Here is a 21,112-nt window from a genome sequence, read left to right as displayed (position 1 = left end):
GTGCAATGAAATGAAAACAAGTACCAGGCAGTGTTATACAGAAACAATTTTATTTTACAATAAAGTATAATAAAGTTTTGTATGTGAACATTTGCAGATATCAAATGCAGTTTCGCGTCACTCATTATTTTCTTCATCTAATCTCTCTCTCTCTCTATCTCTCTCTCTCTTTCTTTCTCTCTCTTTCTCTTTCTTTTCCTCTTTACAATTGACCACAAAAAAAAGTAAATGCCCAAAGAAAGAAGGAAGGTTTTGAAAAAGTATGTAAGTAATAAGACTTATACCGAACAAAGCCGAAGACTTGATATAAGACTTCTTTTTGTTTGTACGATACATCGAGAGACACATCGAGAGACACATGGAGAGACACATCGAGAGACACATCTACTCAGACAGCACAAGACATGTATGTTGTAAAGACAGTCGCTCCATATTGCACAACTATATTAAAAAAGGAACATTTCACAACAGAACGTAATATAGAATCGAGTAATGCTGTGCGGGTGGCGTGAGTGTGTTTTCTTTCCACTCCATCGTATGCTACATCTTGCAACCATGAATGAAATAATTTGGCAGTAACCAAAAAAAACATTAAATGTCTTTTTAAAAACATTTTTTATTTTCATATAGCAATGTAAGAGTATTATATGCGTACTTATATTCAGACTTTAATAATGGCGTCCTAATTTTAGCTCCACGATTGTCTTAATTCCATCTCCTCCAACGTGATTCTACCCGTCTTTCTCTCTAGCTTTTAGAAATCTGCTCTAACGGAATCTTCTGGCTGGGAGGCTTTCGTTTTCTCCATTTCCTCGAGTCCTGGTCAATGTCTTTCTGTGTTAAGGCGGGAGTGGTCTGTGTTGGACATAAGACATACGTTAGAGATCAATGTCTGAAAGTTTCAATCTGTTAGGAGCACTCTCAAACGTGTTTGTTTATTCATCAGTCTTTTTTTTTTTTTTTTTTTTTTTTAATATAACAATAATAACGTTTCTTCAAAGAAAATAGACTTTGAAAAAAAAAATTGATTAATTTATAATAGTGGCTGAGTGGTAAAGCGCTTGGCTTCCGAACCGGAGGTCCCAGGTTCGAATCCTGGTGAAGACTGGGATTTTCAATTTTGTGATCTTTATGGCGCCTGTGAGTCCAGCCATCTCTAATGGGTACCTGACATTAGTTGGGGAAAAGTAGAGGTGGTTGGTCGTTGTGTTGAGCTTTACATCATCTGCCTAATAGATATAGATCACACGGTCTGAAAAGGGGTATTTTACTTTATACTGTAATAGTGCTCAGCTTCTACATAACACATGACACTGTGCTCATCTTGGAACATAGGTCGAAGGTGTCAGATCTTTCTTGACATGATTTCATTTTTAGCGCTTAATTTACTGAGCTTGTTATATGTTTAAAGATCTAGACATTTAAACAAGCTCATAATGAGGCGATGCACCTCTAAGGATGTCAACGACAAAACAAAAAGTTACATTTTAGAAAAAGGCCGGCCTTAGGCATAGACTAGTTAGGCACAGGACTCAAAGAAATTACTTTTTGTAGAGAAAAAATTGCAAAGCATGGATCAAATTTAAAACATAGCGAAACACACCATGGCTTGACTATGTCTTAAATCTTCACTGTGATTAGCGGTTTATTTAAGAATATTCAGATCTACTTGTTAGACTACATATTTTTGAGGAGCATTTTTTTCTTCCTTTAGTGAAATGTCGAAACGTTATTTCTAGACTGGTGATTAAGAATTGTCCATGAAACACATTTGTGCTGTCGTCGATATATGAATTTAACTTATTTGTTGATTTAGGTGTAAATACACATACAGAAGGTTTTTAACTCATTTCGTCTTATATGTTTTTTCTATTTCATTCGGCGCCATCCAATTCACTTAGCCAAGGGTCTCCAATCAACTAAGGCCGGCCCTATTTAGAAGAACAGAAGGAGATTCTTACATAGCCTTCAAGGGACAATAATCACGCTTTTTTTTTAAAATCATACTGACCTTGAGTATTTCGCTAGTGTTTATCTCCACAGTGATCCAAGTGTATAGGCGATCAAATGTTATGTTTACTATTCTGTATTTGACAGTGTTTAGACCTTCAATGTCTTGTCTAGCGGCAGCATTCTTCAAAAGACTGTACCTAATGAGGAAGAGTGGTTGGTGGTTTTACTCACTGGCGTCGATGTATTTGGGGGGGTGGGGGGGTTGGACAATGCACCAGGTGACAGTAATTATAAATATGACATCAAATAGGAAAAAAAAAATACTCATTTACAAAGGTACTGGGCCGACAAGACTACTGTTGTAAAATTTATTTAACTGTACAATTAATACATGTCTTAATTAACAAGAAAGAAAGAAATGAGCAAAATGCTAAATCATAATTTCTAACTTCAGCTAAACTTTAAAAAGCACATGGGGTCATTTTCAAGAATCTGGGTTCACGCTATTCTCAACACAGTTTCAATACCAATAAAATATTTCTAGATCGATGAGCAATCTGAAAGAAGGTCAGGAGCCACTGAGAAGTGCTTGGGTGACAACTGAAATAGCCCGTATCTGTTGCCATTAATCTCATAGACCGCACTGTAAGTAGATGATTGGGATGACTAGGGACTGTGAAGACATAGTCATAGACCACACTGTAAGTAGATGATTGGGATGACTAGGGACTGTGAAGACATAGTCATAGACCGCACTGTGAGTAGATGATTGGGATGACTAGGGACTGTGAAGAGATAGTCATAGACCGCACTGTGAGTAGATGATTGGGATGACTAGGGACTGTGAAGACATAGTCATAGACCGCACTGTGAGTAGATGATTGGGATGACTAGGGACTGTGAAGACATAGTCATAGACCACACTGTAAGTAGATGATTGGGATGACTAGGGACTGTGAAGAGATAGTCATAGACCGCACTGTGAGTAGATGATTGGGATGACTAGGGACTGTGAAGACATAGTCATAGACCGCACTGTAAGTAGATGGTTGGGATGACTAGGGACTGTGAAGACATAGTCATAGACCGCACTGTGAGTAGATGATTGGGATGACTAGGGACTGTGAAGACATAGTCATAGACCGCACTGTGAGTAGATGATTGGGATGACTAGGGACTGTGAAGACATAGTCATAGACCGCACTGTGAGTAGATGATTGGGATGACTAGGGACTGTGAAGACATAGTCATAGACCACACTGTAAGTAGATGATTGGGATGACTAGGGACTGTGAAGACATAGTCATAGACCACACTGTAAGTAGATGATTGGGATGCCTAGGGACTGTGAAGACATAGTCATAGACCACACTGTAAGTAGATGATTGGGATGACTAGGGACTGTGAAGACATAGTCATAGACCACACTATAAGTAGATGATTGGGATGACTAGGGACTATGAAGACATAGTCTTAGACCGCACTATAAGTAGATGATTGGGATGACTAGGGACTGTGAAGACATAGTCATAGACCGCACTATAAGTAGATGATTGGGATGACAGAACAAAGGGAATGAAGACAGCCGTAGACCGCGTGAAGAAAAGCGTACCAAAAGAAAAATGTCTGGCTCATCTACCACCAAAGCAAATGTCACCTTAACCTGCGTTAAATGTGGATGGGAATGTCTCTCAAGAATACGGCCACATGAAATTATGCTTTACGAGATAAACCATAGTCATACAACTGAAGGATACCAACAACAATTTAACTAACTGCTTGATTGTTAACAGCGTCATAAGTTACTATAATATTTTGCTAAAAAATTTTTTTTCTTGTAAAGCAACAGCTTAAAGGACAATTAATTATAGGGTTGTCAAGCTTGTCATAAAGTCAGTAACGAAACATGATTACCTCAAAGGGTTGAGCTCATTTCCTATGTCTCTGGTATGTTTGATCATGTGATAGCGAGCTATGTCTGGAGAATACCTTAGTAATTTGAAGTGCTTATTATATAATCTGTTTCAGTGAAAAAACAACACATTTTGAATATTATAGTTAAATACATGCAACGAAAAATTATGACTTTGGTGTATGAGAAAAAAAAAACACAATTCGAAACTCAATAGCATTGCCAGAATTCGATCTAAGCAATCACAGACAAAAGATGTCATTACAAGATAATAACCAAGCCAATGTGTTATTGTTTTGTTTTTTTTTAGAAGAAAGAAGCCAATACACGTTTTATACTACCTATGTGCATTTTTACAGTTAAATACATAAATAATTCAAGTTTAAAATATGGTTCATACTTTTGCGCATTATAATAAATATTAGCTTATCGTTTTACTATTAGGACCACACTCATTAATAATTATGTCTGCACTGCTCTGTGAAATGAAGCAACAAGTGAAATGTGACAGAGCACTTCTCAAATACCGAACGCGCACTCGACCACTTAGCAAGCTTGTGACTGAGAGTCGCATGAAGCTAGCGGGACATGTTTCTCCGACAGGTGGAGTGGCAAAAGCGAAAGTAGGGACCTTCTCAAATAACATGGTATCGTAGCTTCACGAAGGATTTCAGGTCAGAGGACACCATACAGCAGTGTTTCCCAAACTTTTGACCTATGTGAACCCCTTTTATAATTTTTTTGTGCCATTTGGCACATCATAAATCATAGATCTCTTACAATTACATTTTCAATTGGAGGGATTAATTTTTACTCTAAAAGAGTCTAACAACATTAATTCCAGTAAAGTGTCATTATTTTAACCTTGCAAAATATTCCTATTCATTACCCGAACTTTGTAAATTGTATTTTAAGATGTTTATAACATTTTGTTTAAATATAACATAAAATAATATTAAAGAATGTGAATTAAAACGTATTGATAATTTATTTTAATTTACGAACAGAACATTGTAAATGGGTAAATGGCAAAGTTAATGAGGTGCAGCGCGTACCTATCCAAAGTCTTCCCGTACCCCTGGTGGGTGTGTTTCTTACCTGATTCGCACAGGTGGGTGTGTTTCTTACCTGATTCGCACAGGTGGGTGTGTTTCTTACCTGATTCGCACAGGTGGGTGTGTTTCTTACCTGATTCGCACAGGTGGGTGTGTTTCTTACCTGATTCGCACAGGTGGATGTGTTTCTTACCTGATTCGCACAGGTGGGTGTGTTTCTTATCTGATTCGCACAGGTGGATGTGTTTCTTACCTGATTCGCACAGGTGGGTGTGTTTCTTACCTGATTCACACAGGTGGATGTGTTTCTTGCCTGATTGTCACAGGTGGATGTGTTTCTTACCTGATTCGCACAGGTGGGTGTGTTTCTTACCTCATTCGCACAGGTGGATGTGTTTCTTACCTGATTCGCACAGGTGGGTGTGTTTCTTACCTGATTCGCACAGGTGGGTGTGTTTCTTACCTGATTCGCACAGGTGGGTGTGTTTCTTACCTGATTAGCACAGGTGGATGTGTTTCTTACCTGATTCGCACAGGTGGATGTGTTTCTTACCTGATTAGCACAGGTGGGTGTGTTTCTTACCTGATTAGCACAGGTGGATGTGTTTCTTACCTGATTAGCACAGGTGGATGTGTTTCTTACCTGATTAGCACAGGTGGATGTGTTTCTTACCTGATTAGCACAGGTGGATGTGTTTCTTACCTGATTCGCACAGGTGGATGTGTTTCTTATTTGATTCGCACAGGTGGGTGTGTATCTTACCTGATTCGCACAAGTGGATGTGTTTCTTGCCTGATTCGCACAAGTGGATGTGTTTCTTACCTGATTCGCACAGGTGGGTGTGTTTCTTACCTGATTCGCACAGGTGGGTGTGTTTCTTACCTGATTCGCACAGGTGGATGTGTTTCTTACCTGATTAGCACAGGTGGATGTGTTTCTTACCTGATTCGCACAGGTGGATGTGTTTCTTACCTGATTCGCACAGGTGGATGTGTTTCTTACCTGATTAGCACAGGTGGATGTGTTTCTTACCTGATTCGCACAGGTGGATGTGTTTCTTACCTGATTCGCACAGGTGGGTGTGTTTCTTACCTGATTCGCACAGGTGGATGTATTTCTTACCTGATTCGCACAGGTGGGTGTGTATCTTACCTGATTCGCACAGGTGGGTGTGTTTCTTACCTGATTCGCACAGGTGGGTGTGTTTCTTACCTGATTCGCACAGGTGGGTGTGTTTCTTACCTGATTCGCACAGGTGGGTGTGTTTCTTACCTGATTCGCACAGGTGGGTGTGTTTCTTACCTGATTCGCACAGGTGGATGTGTTTCTTACCTGATTAGCACAGGTGGATGTGTTTCTTACCTGATTCGCACAGGTGGATGTGTTTCTTACCTGATTCGCACAGGTGGGTGTGTTTCTTACCTGATTCGCACAGGTGGATGTGTTTCTTACCTGATTAGCACAGGTGGATGTGTTTCTTACCTGATTCACACAGGTGGATGTGTTTCTTACCTGATTCGCACAGGTGGATGTGTTTCTTACCTGATTAGCACAGGTGGATGTGTTTTTTACCTGATTAGCACAGGTGGATGTGTTTCTTACCTGATTCGCAGGTCGTCGTCTTCTCCTCCCCAGCCAAAATAGAGATTAGAGTTTCCGTTGACTTTGAGATACTGTTCTCTGGAGAATCCAACCACACCACCAAAGTAGTTGCTGTGAAGCAGTCTGCAATCATTTATGTATATTGCCAAGGACATTCTCGAATCTCGTGTGTAAGGGCAAAGCAGGGCGTTTTGGCACAGCCGTTTAGTCGCCGCCGTTTTGGCTCCATTTTAGCGCTATATATATATATATATGTATGTTTTTTATGTTTGCAAAAAACAAAACGGCTGCCTCAAAACATGGTGTACCGGTGTAAGAGTGCTTCACATGAAGTTCCGAGACATGTTTATAGCATATCATAAGTGGGTAAAGCCGCTTTTGTGTTTACGCTGACTGTCAGTGCCCCATTTTGTTTTCCTAAAGATAATATGCTAATTGTATGCACTTGAGTATAGACCATTTTTATAACACGTTGCAAATGATTGCTCATAATGCATTGTAAACTATCTAGATCAGTAACAATAGTAATGATTTCCAATGATAGTTTCTTATGCCATTAAATGGTAACTCCATGTCAAAAATTGTTTATGTTATGAGGACTTTAATGTAAATTATATGAAAGCGTTGTTTGTTTGTTTTTTCGCTTTGAAGACATCTTGTCTTCCCTTCTAATTTTTATATATAAAAGAAGAGGGGGTGTGGTTAAGTTAGGACGTGACCTAAGCTTTAATGTGATACTGTTTGATAGTCTAAGAGCTGAGCCGAAGGCTCTTCGAGCTCTAAGTTTGAAAAAAAAACCTGTTTGAGCGTCAAACAGTAAAAAAAAAAAACAACCTGTCTGGACCACCGTTCTGTCTGGAAGAGACCCAAGTCAATGCCTATATAAAGCATTGCTATATCCGACATAACTGGCCTCTGGACACATGGGCTAGACATGGCCAAAGGACCGAGTTTACCGGGAGCCTCCACCATCTTCCTATGTTATAACAAGCTAACCATGGGGGAACTCGCCATAAATGTAACGGTCCCTTGAGGAACGGCGCATGGATTATCGACAGGGCCGTGAGAGCTCTCTTTCAACTCCGTCCGTGCAATGGGTCCACTCTCGGGTACCCTTGGACACTCCCACGGGAGTTTTGTTTCGCCATTCATTTAGCCTAGTTACCCCCTCAAGTAACCGTTTCCACACGGGCGCCACTTTGAGGCAGAATAGTATGCCCGTGTATGTGATGCCATCATACTTGTTCAGACTGATCGTACTATTCTTTTCTACCAGATAATGTCCACCCAAGTCACCTGACATTTATAGGATTGGGGAGGAGCTTCATACATTAGTCATTCAGCGTGTCCTCGGGTACTACTCTCACTTGTTTGCTCTGTATTCGTTAACTATTTAGACATTTGACTTTTTATACATGACACCCTCGTTAACTTAGGCCACAGAAACAGATAGCCTTTACATTATCTGCGCTATAGATTGCAGGGTATGAAACGGATGTTTTGCTTTTTTTTTTAACTTTATTAAAATCTACTAAACATGATAAAGGACAGAATACATTTTAGCAAGATTACAATTTTCAAAATGTTAATATCCATGCGTTTTTTTTTTCAAATGCCTTTAAAAATAAAGGCGATGAAAGTATTTAAAGGTTTAGTGTTAAATTGTATCTCCTATTTAATGTCAAGGAGATTAAAGCTTGGAATACGCCCACATGTGCAGGGGTAGTGGAATAGAAAGATATATTGGTAGCAAAATCTCATTGACAAAATTATTGATGCTTTCTTGTATGTGAATGTAAATATATAATTTTAAACTTTTTTTTTTATTATTATTTTGACAATTTAAAAAAAAACATAATATTGTGCAATTGGAGTAATTTTGAAGAATAGCTAAATGAATTACCCGAAGGTGATATCTATAAATATTAAACTTTCATGTTTGATGTGGTCTACTGAATATGAGCGTTAATTATGCACTTATGCCCCTTGCTTGTGAATCGCTTTCCAGCATGTTGTGTTGTCCACATATGCAAATAAAAGTTTGGATCTAGAAGAGTTTCATCAGTCTGAGAGAGACATGGATGGTGTCTAGGATAGAGAGTGAAGGTGTAGATAGAGACTCGCGGGAAACACCATTTAGACAGACATAGATAAGACAAAAAATAAGCCAGCTAGAGTCATCCTGGTCTTTGAAGTAAGTCTTTGTATTGAAAGTTGTCAATTTTCGTTCTTTGAAATTTTGATGTATATAGGATGTATATAGGATGTATATAGGATGTATATATGATGTATATAGGCTGTATATAGGCTGTATATAGGATGTATATAGGCTGTATATAGGATGTATATAGGATGTATATAGGATGTATATAGGATGTATATAGGCTGTATATAGGATGTATATAGGCTGTATATAGGATGTACATAGGATGTATATAGGCTGTATATAGGATGTATATAGGATGTATATAGGCTGTATATAGGATGTACATAGGATGTATATAGGATGTATATAGGATGTATATAGGCTGTATATAGGATGTATATAGGATGTATATAGGATGTATATAGGCTGTATATAGGATGTATATATGCTGTATATGGGATGTATATAGGCTGTATATAGGATGTATATAGGCTGTATATAGGATGTACATAGGATGTATATAGGATGTATATAGGATGTATATAGGATGTATATAGGCTGTATATAGGCTGTATATAGGATGTATATAGGCTGTGTATAGGCTGTATATAGGATGTATATAGGATGTATATAGGATGTATATAGGCTGTGTATAGGCTGTATATAGGATGTATATAGGATGTATATAGGATGTATATAGGCTGTATATAGGCTGTATATAGGATGTATATAGGCTGTGTATAGGCTGTATATAGGATGTATATAGGCTGTATATAGGATGTATATAGGCTGTGTATAGGCTGTGTATAGGCTGTATATAGGATGTATATAGGATGTATATAGGCTGTATATATGCTGTATATAGGATGTATATAGAATGTATATAGGCTGTATATAGGATGTATATAGGATGTATATAGGCTGTATATAGGATGTATATAGGATGTATATAGGCTGTGTATAGGCTGTATATAGGATGTATATAGGCTGTATATAGGCTGTATATAGGATGTATATAGGCTGTATATAGGCTGTATATAGGATGTATATAGGATGTATATAGGATGTATATAGGATGTATATAGGATGTATATAGGATGTATATAGGATGTATATAACGACAGACTCTCTAGCCTTCGCTGCCAACCCACCCTAAAAGAATTTAAACCCCTGCTGCCTTGAAGTTATACCAAAACATGACAAAGGATTCGGGAGTCAACCCTGAGAAAAAAAATCAGGAGCAAGCGACCATTAAGCAGTTTGCAGCACACAGTGCTACATCCTGGCAGATCCTGCGACGCCGCTGTTTACAGACTGTTACTTCGAAGGGGGGGGGGGGCCGGACTGCTGTATGGACAACATCGTTCCGACCCTAACCAATGACCAGGCATTCATCCAAAGCCATTCATTATAGAAGGCCTGAACACTGACCTGCAACGTCACAACCCGTGGGCAATTTAGACTAAATGCTCGTTGGCAAGTCAAAGGTCAGTACGACGCCTGGAGGAAGCTAGTTGGTGGCCAATTCTCCAGACGAGACCTTGGACAGATATAAGGTGAAACTTCATACTCTTTGACAACGATCATTAAAATACCCAATCTGGCCAATCTGTTCTTTTCTTCCCTTTAGATGCCTATGCCTAAAATTAGCTTTAAAGTGCGTATTACCTGTAATTAAATTTATTCAATGCCACTGCGAAGTGCCTGGGATTAGATTCACATCTGTATAAGTTGTTGTCATTCAGCGGGATCAGGTCCACATCGTGGAAAATGTAGCAATCAAAAGAACTCAGTTTCTGAGCCTCCAAAAACCCAATATTCTGAAGTGCTCCTCTGTTAAACGTTGAGAGTGCTGACTTAGAAATATAAACACAGGATTGGAAAACAACATGATTAATCACACAAGTTAAACACATGATTAATCGCGCAAGTTAAACACATGATTAATCACACAAGTTAAACACATGATCAATCACGCAAATTAAACACATGATTAATCACACAAGTTAAACACATGATCAATCACACAAGTTAAACACATGATGAAAGTGAACGAAATCAACACATGATTAAACACATTGGGTTCATGTCATGATTAAACACTACGAATTTTAATAATGCATGTTCTTGGATTTCAAATATTAACGATGATTTGGTGTGACTACGCAGACCCAATTGCGACTTGCATATTTAGCCACACATGACGCAGACAAAGCCGTTGTCTGCAGGTTTTTTTTTTAATTACTTTTGTATACCACATCTTTCAAGATTATAGCATGCTCAGTGCGTTCTGCAATGTGGACCTGTGGTGGGAGGGGGGTATATGGGCGTTGGTTTCCGTTCTGTCTTAAGGCGCTCAGCAAACACAACTCAGCTCTAGTCGGGATTCCAGATCGAGCTCCTTAAAAAGTAGCCAAGCGTCTTCGCCACTCTGTTTTAGACGCATGCCATTGGACGAAGTTTAATAGGCAGTAGAGCTCTCCATCCACTACCACTTCCGGCAATAACAACGTCAAGGAACAGTGTATAGATCTACAGATATATAAATAGGAGTGGAGACATTGATCTAGTTTAAAACTGTAAACTTCTCACCTGCTCGATGACGAAAAATGTGACGTCGACCTGCTGGCGCTTTAAAATCGGGAGCAAGTTATGGAGGACTACATGTAGATGTTGGTATCGATTTCGATAAGGAAATATGACTGCCAGTCTCTGTCTCGCTGCGCAATCTGTGGGGCGTAATCGTCCACCGTTGTCCATTTCCGGGAAGTAATCGATTAGTTCTTCTCTCGTGGTTTCCCGTAGCAATCCTGCAAGATGGCCGACTGCAAAAAACAAAGGTGTGTTGTCTTTGGGTAAAAGTGATTGTTTTGTTAAGATTTGCTTTTATGGGATGCAATCTGTGTTAATATGAACTGCTCATCTTTCCACACCGACATTCAGCCTTCATCCAGTTTCAATGTCAAGGTTAACTGGTTTGAGTTCATTAAAACAGAGACTTCTATCGCGATACTTTGTGAAGTCCAGGTTTAAATTAGATTTCACCTTAACCTTAAACAGCAATGAAGTTTAGAATTATAAGGTGCATACAATTGACATGATTGCACGCAGATAAAGTATTCATAGGGATTCCTCATTATCATTTTAGGCTGGAGAGCATACTTTAACGAAGCCACTCCACGAACTGCTAAGCCTGTGTTGGAAAAAAGGAACAGTCCCCGGGACCCAGGATTTAAAAAGATGCAGGCCCGATTTAAGTATGGGGAGGCCCCGGGGCAGGGTTTTTGTGGAGGCCCCAGGGCAGGGTTTTTTGTGGAGGCCCCGGGGCAGGGTTTTTGTGGAGGCCCCGGGGCAGGGTTTTTGTGGAGGCCCCAGGGCAGGGTTTTTTGTGGAGGCCCCGGGGCAGGGTTTTTGTGGAGGCCCCAAGGCAGGGTTTTGGGTTTTTGTGGAGGCCCCGGGCCAGGGTTTTTGTGGAGGCCCCAGGGCAGGGTTTTTGTGGATGTGGAGGCCCCAGGGCAGGGTTTTTGTGGAGGCCCCAGGGCAGGGTTTTTGTGGAGGCCCAGGGGCATGGTTTTTGTGGAGGCCCCGGGGCAGGGTTTTTGTGGAGGCCCAGGGGCAGGGTTTTTGTGGAGGCCCCAGGGCAGGGTTTTTGTGGCCGCCCCTACAATTTTTTTGAAAGCTTAAATAAAGATTCACTTATGAATGAACATACTTAAATCTAAAAGCATGCTTTATTTTAGGAGAAAGAAATCGGTTTTTGTAAATCTAATCTCAATTTCCTTTTTTAAAAAAAATATTTAACATGCACATTTTTAGATTCCGTGGAGGTTAAGGTCCTTGGTAGACGCACCTTCGTAAATCCGGAGCTGTATTTACTTATTCCGAGCATGCTACAAGCGTACACTTCTTAATCACGACACTTTTGCCAAAAGTAGAAATGCGAAAAAAATGTTAGAAAAAAGAAACGTATAAGTTTCTGACTCGTCGAACTTCGGAAATATTTTTATCTCTTTTTTGGAGGCCCCTTTCCTGTGGAGACCCCCGTGGCTGTAGCCCCGCCTGACCTGCCTTAAATCCGGCCCTGAAAAGATGCAAACTTTGTTTTTTAAAGGCGACCGCGCTGATTGTAATAGCTACAGAGGTATCTCACTGTTGGAAAGGTTATGCAAAAGTACTATTATGGACAGTTCTATATGATAGAGGGACTTCTTATGGTCCGACAGTTACGCTGGGTAGGGCACGTATCCCGTATGGGGGACGAACGTATGCCAAAGGCAGTCTTTTTTGGTGAGCTAAAAGGTGGTCGACGTAACAGAAGCGCCCCACGGAAACGCTTCAAAGACCAGCTTTGGCGCCAACTTGCCTTAGCTGACCTAGAAGAAAGCACATGGTTGCATGCAGCCTCAGAACGAGACAGCTGGTGGTCACTCATTTGAGACCAAAAGAAAATCCGCTGCCGAGGACAGACGTAGACGGCGAAAAGAAAATCTAAATCGAACACCTGCGGACAATGGTTATGCTTGCCTTGGATGTGGCAAAATATGTAGGTCATAGCTGGGGCTGAGCAGCCACGTGAAATACTGCATTCCTCACTAATCTTTGGACTCGAAGACAAGCCTTATTATTATTATTATTATATGATACTGTCCAATGTATACCTGTTGAAATGATTCATGCTAGGCATATATAAAAAAAACTAGACAGTTGCTAAGAAAAAACAAAATGGACATAAAATGTTAACTTACTGAGATGGGAAGATTTGTCTGGACAATAGTTTAAGGTTGGGGTTGTAGTTAGGGAGACGCCTACAGGTCCAGGTGCTGTTTTCATCACATTCTCCAGAGAAGTATCACTTAAGTTGTTGGATGTCAAGTAATCAGCTACTCCCTCAATTTCTTCATCTACCATTTGTTCTACCTGTTGTGGGTTTTGTTCTATTTGGTCGTTATCTGATTCTAACTCTTCTCTTTGTTGTATCTGCTTATCTTCTGATTCTAATTCTTCTCTTTGATGTAACTGCGTATTTTCTGATTCTAACTCTTCTCTCTGATGTAACTGCGTATCTTCTGATTCTAATTCTTCTCTCTGATGTAACTGCGTATTTTCTGATTCTAACTGTTCTCTTTGATGTAACTGCGTATTTTCTGATTCTAACTCTTCTCTCTGATGTAACTGCGTATCTTCTGATTCTAATTCTTCTCTCTGATGTAACTGCGTATTTTCTGATTCTAACTCTTCTCTCTGATGTAACTGCGTATCTTCTGATTCTAACTGTTCTCTTTGATGTAACTGCGTATCTTCTGATTCTAACTGTGCTCTCTGATGTAACTGCGTATCTTCTGATTCTAACTGTTCTCTCTGATGTAACTGCGTATCTTCTGATTCTAACTGTTCTCTCTGATGTAACTGTGTATCTTCTGATTCTAACTGTTCTCTCTGATGTAACTGCGTATTTTCTGATTCTAACTTTTCTCTCTGATGTAACTGCGTATCTTCTGATTCTAACTGTTCTCTTTGATGTAACTGCGTATCTTCTGATTCTAACTGTTCTCTTTGATGTAACTGCGTATCTTCTGATTCTAACTGTTCTCTTTGTTGTAACTGAAGATAGATCTGCTCCGTTTCTCCATCTCTTGGATCATCTGTGTGTTTCAAAGATACATTGAATGCCTCCAACTGTTCGTTGCTTTGTTCTTGTAATGGCTCACTTATCGTTGTTATATGAGACTTATCCTTTGGTAAGTCTGCCAAATCATTCCTTGATTTCGTTGTAAAGTCTTGACTAAAGCTGTCTTGTAGAGTGTTAGTCACAGCTGTGTCACTACCATTTACGTCCCGCATGGAATCTAACACTGTCAAAGTCTTTCCTTTAAGAAATGTTGAATCTTCTGCTATTACCAAATCGGTTTCACTGTGGCCCATCTTCTTGGATTTGTTTATTTGGTGGTTTATAAACTCATCAAGAATGTTTTCATGGTTTATATATTCTGAATTATTCTGTTCTTGATCATAAAGAACTGTGTTTTCTCTGACATCTGAAAAAAAACAACAAAAACTTTTAGAGAAAGTAACAGTGATTTTGTTGGTTTAAAGCTTAGCTTCCTTCGTAATACGTTCCACCTTCAAACCTTGTGGTCTATAGGCCAGATGATATAAAGATCATCTGTTTCTGTGGCCCACGGTTAACGAGGGTGTCATGTGGCCAGCACAACGACCAACCGCCTTTACTTTTCCCCAGATAATGTCAGGTACCTATTAGAGCTGGGTGGACTCAGAGGCACCCTAAAGATCCCGAAAAGATAAATCCCAGTCTTCACCAGAATTTTAAACCAAGACCTCCGGTTCGAAAGCCAAGCGCTTTAACACTGAGCCACAACTCCTCCTTCCTTCGTAATACAAAGAGAAAAAAAGTAGAATAAATAGTTTATGTTCCAATGTTTACACTGATTTATGCTTTTAAAACACATTTTACAGTAAACCTTCATTTTATTGAGCTCATTTAGATCTAGGTCTACATTTACATGTCTGCTAAATATAACCAAACCTTTAACTCCTATTTAACTCATTTTAACTTTTGTTCAACTCATTTTTCGATGAACAAGATGTGATTTAAAAAAAAAAAATTCAAGTGTGTGTTTAATATAAAAGCGATATAGTTCAAATTCATGTGTCTATATATGTATGTTATGCATCTATTTAAGACTTAGCTAATTTGTTAACTATGCTTTGAAAAGAATAGTTTGTGTGGTCAATATAAGGGATACCAAGATACTCTCAAGCGCAACCTCAAGGAAAATGAAATCATCCGACTAGAAAATGTTAGCCCAAGATCGCTCCTAGAATAGCGTAACCGTGTTTCAAGCCTTGAGGTAAAGAAGATTTAATTCAATAAAGATAAGAAATCAGTCACAAAAATAAAATAAAAGCAGGCAATACTGCAATAAACCCAGTATTAAACCCAGCATACCAGTGCCCTGAGTGTGGTCGACATTTCAAAGTACAGATAGAACTTTACAGCCATTTTCGAGTTTCTTAGCAATTCAACCACGAAGGATATATATGGGTTTGTACATGGAACGTGTGTGTGTTGGCCTCCTTCAGTCGTGGAGCCACTATGGTTCATCTCGAACACTTTTTCATGTGGCTGTGGAGAGACACTCCACAAATATCGAAGATGAAGGTGGCTTTCGCTTTGGTGGTAGAGGAGCTGGCCATTTTTCGCAGAGAATGTATAGTTTAAGTATTAGCCTATATTTATGAAGGTATTACTTATAGCTATAAATGCATCTAAGTGTTATGGCTATACATGCACTTAAGACTTATAGTTTATAGCTACATGTATCTAACTCTTAGAGCTGCACACGTATGTTCGACCGAGATCTAGCGATACACATTTTTAAAAAAACTTACGATTACCTTTTGTTTGAAACAGGCCAATGTTCACGTTACTATTCATTGTACTAATTGTTAGATTAAGAATAACAGACCCTAGTGTTGAGGTGACGGCTACAATAAACAACTTTCTGATGTTTAGTCTGGACATCTGGAACAATAAAGTTATTATTATGAAGAAGCGTTTATATGGGTTAGTGTTGAGGTTTCTGAGGTACAAGCGTAAACATAAAACAAACAATGCCTTTATGTAAACAAAAACTAGCATGTAGATTATATATATTATTAATAATATAAGTATGGTTACAAAGCTTATATCAACTCACTCTTTCTGTCTGGTAAAATGTTTGTACACGTTATTTCTCCAAAACCCATTCTCGGATCAAGTTGAAATTTTGCATACTCGATGACAATACACAAATCAATCCAAAAATTAACCGATTAGATTATCAATTAGTATTAATTAATTAATTTTGTTTTAATGGCAGAAATGGAACTAAACCCTGCCATTCTCAGATAAATGGTAGTAATTCGCAGTTCTTTCCTTTAGGTAAGCTTTGTTTTAAAGGTAAGCCTAATCTTTTTTTCTTTTGTTTGTTTTCTTAATATAAAGTCAACTATACTAAACAAACTTACAGGTATAGATATATTACGTAAAGAAATAGAAGACTTCTTCCAATGACATCAGCCAGGTTCTGACTTTACCAACATTAACAAAAGAACAAGTGATGTCAGTAAAATCCAAGGAAAAAATCTTACAATTGCTTTCTAAAATAATGAAAAAGAAATGTAGGTATAGATCAGATCTAGCAATAATTTTTTTGACATCAAAATATTCAGAATGCACAAGTTATAGACCTAGCGATTACGAATGTAGTTGAGAAATTAACAAAAGAAAATATAGCCAAAGAAGTAAAGACATGAAAGGCAATAAATTATCTGACGGTCGAGGCTTCGGTGAAAATCTGGCCATCCATTACATCATATAATTACAGTAGATAATCACAAAGTATTAAGAGGATAGTCTATGTCAACTTTAAACAAAAGAGCAAAGGGGAGAGAATGGGGCATAATGAGGTGCGACTAACGATCGATACTCAACAAAAGTAATAAAAGCTGTGAACAGAGTCACAGTTTATGATGACTAGATGAAAGCTCAGAATTGATTTAGTCCTAAACGTGTTCAGATTTGTTTCATTAAATATTTACACACAAAAAAGTAATTCAAAAAATAAAATTAGTGAATACTAGAGATGAAATAATTGGTAATTATGTTGACACAATTATGGAGTTAGGCCTTGAGTAGCCGTTAGAAGAGCATCCAGCAGTACAAAATTCATGAAACTAAATTAAAACAACAAAAGTACATGTTAACACATCAGAAACTTCATCATAATAAAAATTTTAAAAAATCTGTATAAGCATCACGACTAAATTAATAGCACAGACCCCCAAACCTTGAACCTGTTTACGATAAATACAACTATGGGCAAGCGGTGCTGTGGTTGAGCGGTAAAGCTTGAATCCTGGTGAAGACTGGGATTTTAAATTTTGGAATCTTTGGACGCCTGTGTGTTATCCAGAAAAGAAACATCATCTGACCCATAGATCGCAAGGTCTGAAGGGGGAACTTTTAAAAAAAATGTCTTTGTTATATGCCATTTTACACACAGTAATTTATACTTTTTTATACGACGAATTTCAGTGTTATTTTTAATGGTAAAACAGTTGTCTCCCTGTTTTAACGTTCCATTGAGGTCACAAAGTCTTCAAATGTTAGTGGAATTAAAAAATTATCATCCTAACTAGTGAATATCTTCTTTTAATCATCTTAAGTTTTATCAGCAGGCCTATTATCACGAGTTGTTTGTGAGAATATTGTCTCTCAAAAAATACGCGAGACAAGAGAGTTTAAACACTCTGAAGAAACACAGTGTAAGAATACATTTTTCTTGACTTCAATATCTTGAAACTCAATTCAATAAAACATACATACACAAAAGTGAACAAAAAGATTTATGCGGAGCGGACTGTTGCACTCATCGTTGCCTATTTTATGTAAGCTGAAAATATGCATCAAACCAATTAGGCAGCCTTAAGAACGCAAGCTTGCAAATCGCCAAAATGTTGGTAAGCAGGCCCGGCCTTAGGCCACTGCAACCTATGCGGTCGCAGTGGGCCCCGCGCTTTCATAGGCCCCACGCTAATTCTGATGTGTAATTATTAATTTCAAAATATGTACGAAAAATTCCTGGAAATGTCCTGCACTTATTAAAATTTCCTGAAAACTCATAAAAATCTCCTCAAAAATAGACAAAATTGTCATTTGTGGGTGTCATTCATTACGGAAAACACCAATCCTATGCGCGATAAAAAAAAAAAGGCATTGTCAGCTTTCATGTTGCAAGGTTCGTAAAGTATGATTAACTTGATCGCAATTTTGTACTTAAAAAAAAGAATGAATAAAATGCAAAGCCGAATGTATTTTCTAATACAAAATCTCCACTTATTACCCTTATTCCCACCCAGACTAGGTTTCGCATAGGGCCCCGCAATTGCTAGGACCGGCCCTGTTGGTAAGCTGACAAAACGTCAAACAAGAGCTCATCAACAAACTAGACAGTGAAATTAAAGCCATGCACATGAACAAGGATGTGGAAAACAGATGGAATAAACTGAGGGATTCTGTGTAGGCTACTCTATAGCTAGCCGTGTCCTCGGCCAGCCAAAACGCAAGCACCAAGATTGGTTTGACAAAAACAGCGTGCTAATCGAACGGCTTTTAACACACAAGCAACACTGCTTTAACACAAGCAACACTGCTTCAACACAAGCAACACTGCTTCAACACAGGCAACACTACTTTAACACAGGCAACACTACTTTAACACAGGCAACACTACTTTAACACAAGCAACACTGCTTCAACACAAGCAACACTGCTTTAACACAGGCAACACTGCTTCAACACAAGCAACACTGCTTTAACACAGGCAACACTACTTTAACACAAGCAACACTGCTTTAACACAAGCAACACTGCTTCAACACAAGCAACACTGCTTCAACACAAGCAACACTGCTTTAACACAGGCAACACTGCTTTAACACAAGCAACACTGCTTTAACACAAGCAACACTGCTTCAACACAAGCAACACTGCTTTAACACAAGCAACACTGCTTTAACACAAGCAACACTGCTTTAACACAAGCAACACTGCTTCAACACAAGCAACACTGCTTTAACACAAGCAACACTGCTTCAACACAAGCAACACTGCTTCAACACAAGCAACACTGCTTTAACACAGGCAACACTGCTTTAACACAAGCAACACTGCTTTAACACAAGCAACACTGCTTCAACACAAGCAACACTGCTTTAACACAAGCAACACTGCTTTAACACAAGCAACACTGCTTTAACACAAGCAACACTGCTTCAACACAAGCAACACTGCTTTAACACAGGCAACACTGCTTCAACACAAGCAACACTGCTTTAACACAGGCAACACTACTTTAACACAAGCAACACTGCTTCAACACAAGCAACACTGCTTCAAGGCCTTTCTGTGTAATCCAGATAGCTCCCAAAGCAGAGAACGCTACACACATGCTAAAAGAAAGGTCCAGCGGAATCTGAGACTCATGAAGAAGTCGTGGTTTAGCAAAAAGGCGGAAGAAAAGCTTTTACGGTCCTCAGCAAAATGGCTCATATTCAGAAGTAGGAGTTTCAGCTGTTAATTGAAGTCAAACATAGCTGCCAACTCAGCCAACTAATAAAAGCAAGGCTGGAGAGTAAAGATCATTAAGCCAGAAAAGTGACTATTTAGCAATAATAGGTACCAAAAGTGGGCTAAATTGTACCAATCAAAGTTTAGAACGATTAGGTTTATATTTTTATATTCATCTCTAAATGAAACTTTGTGAACGCGTTAAAAAAAAATGAATGTCTGTCATATTAACTTGTCCACGTTTTGAAAGTTCAATCGTGGTACATTTCAAATTAAATTGTGCAGTAGATGTATCGCAATGGAATAAATGCAGGACAACTTTCAAGCAGGGCCGGCTTTACATCATTTGATGCCCTACACACCAATAGGATATAGTCCCACCCTCGTCCTTCCAGTAACATGGATATACGTTTGACTTTATTATCGTTCAGGGTCGGATTTAAGGGAAGGCAGGGCTACACCGTAATGAACAGAAGTTCGTTTAATTATTATTATTATAGCTTTTATATAGCGCTACTTTCATGCTTATAGCATGCTCAGAGCGCTTTTGGTCCAATCTAAATAAAATCAGCAGTTACAATTAGGAACCTCCGACCTCGTTACATAAAACTATTTTGTAAAAAATTCTTAAGTCAACAGCGCCACCTGGCTGCGCGTATAATATGCGCATTAAATAGTGGACATGATCGTACGAGTTTCGAATCCCTTCACTATCCATATCGATCTTTGCTTACTGGCTATAGGAAGTTATCTTTTTTTTTTTTTAAATAAAACGACTACTAGGGTAAGTCATAGATTTGGTATCTACCTTATTTATAGTTCATCACCAGTGTAAGAAGCACGACTTGCCTTTGCTAAACAGAGCACCTTTGAACTGTACGACCATATCACGAGGTCCTCATGGCTCGCAAAGACATTCCTGCAGGGAACAGTACCAGGGGAAAGATAGAGACAGAGAAAGCAACGGGAAAATAGCGCAAAAGAATGGACGGGCCTGACAATGGTAGAAGGACTTATTCGAAGATTAATTATGAATGCACATAATCAGATACTCATGGTTAATGTCGTTAAACCACTTATACATTTTTATTTTTCTGCTTTCACCGGAAGTGAGGAATCAAACAGAAAGGCACTGAAGTGTCCACACCATTTAGGATGTAATATCTATTAACTCTTTCTCTCCGTAATTATTTACCACATTCTGGTGGAATCAACGTTGGTATCGTCAGTTAGGCGAGAAAGAGTTAAGGATGTAATATCTATTAATTTGATAAATCGATGATTTAAGTATTTACAGGGTTAGGCACCAAGG

At 38.7% G+C, this 21,112-nt stretch overlaps 1 protein-coding gene across 1 annotated transcript; it reads right to left on the bottom strand.

Annotated features, from left to right (window-relative positions):
* Positions 1-87: 87 nt before the first annotated feature.
* Positions 88-17,011, bottom strand: LOC106052897 (uncharacterized). Its single transcript, XM_056011739.1, has 9 exons — positions 16,698-17,011; positions 16,086-16,212; positions 13,415-14,704; positions 11,262-11,494; positions 10,338-10,525; positions 6,524-6,646; positions 3,868-3,972; positions 2,012-2,150; positions 88-855 (listed from the first exon to the last, which is right to left on the bottom strand). Exons 2-9 carry the CDS (start codon positions 16,210-16,212, stop codon positions 748-750), a joined length of 2,313 nt encoding a protein of 770 aa, XP_055867714.1. The 5' UTR covers positions 16,698-17,011; the 3' UTR covers positions 88-747.
* Positions 17,012-21,112: the final 4,101 nt, after the last annotated feature.

The sequence above is a fragment of the Biomphalaria glabrata genome, chromosome 15, assembly GCF_947242115.1.
Source record: "Biomphalaria glabrata chromosome 15, xgBioGlab47.1, whole genome shotgun sequence".
Classification (NCBI taxonomy): Eukaryota; Metazoa; Mollusca; class Gastropoda; family Planorbidae; genus Biomphalaria; species Biomphalaria glabrata.
Note: the sequence above shows the minus strand (reverse complement) of the source record. Positions and strands in the feature narration are given on the sequence as shown.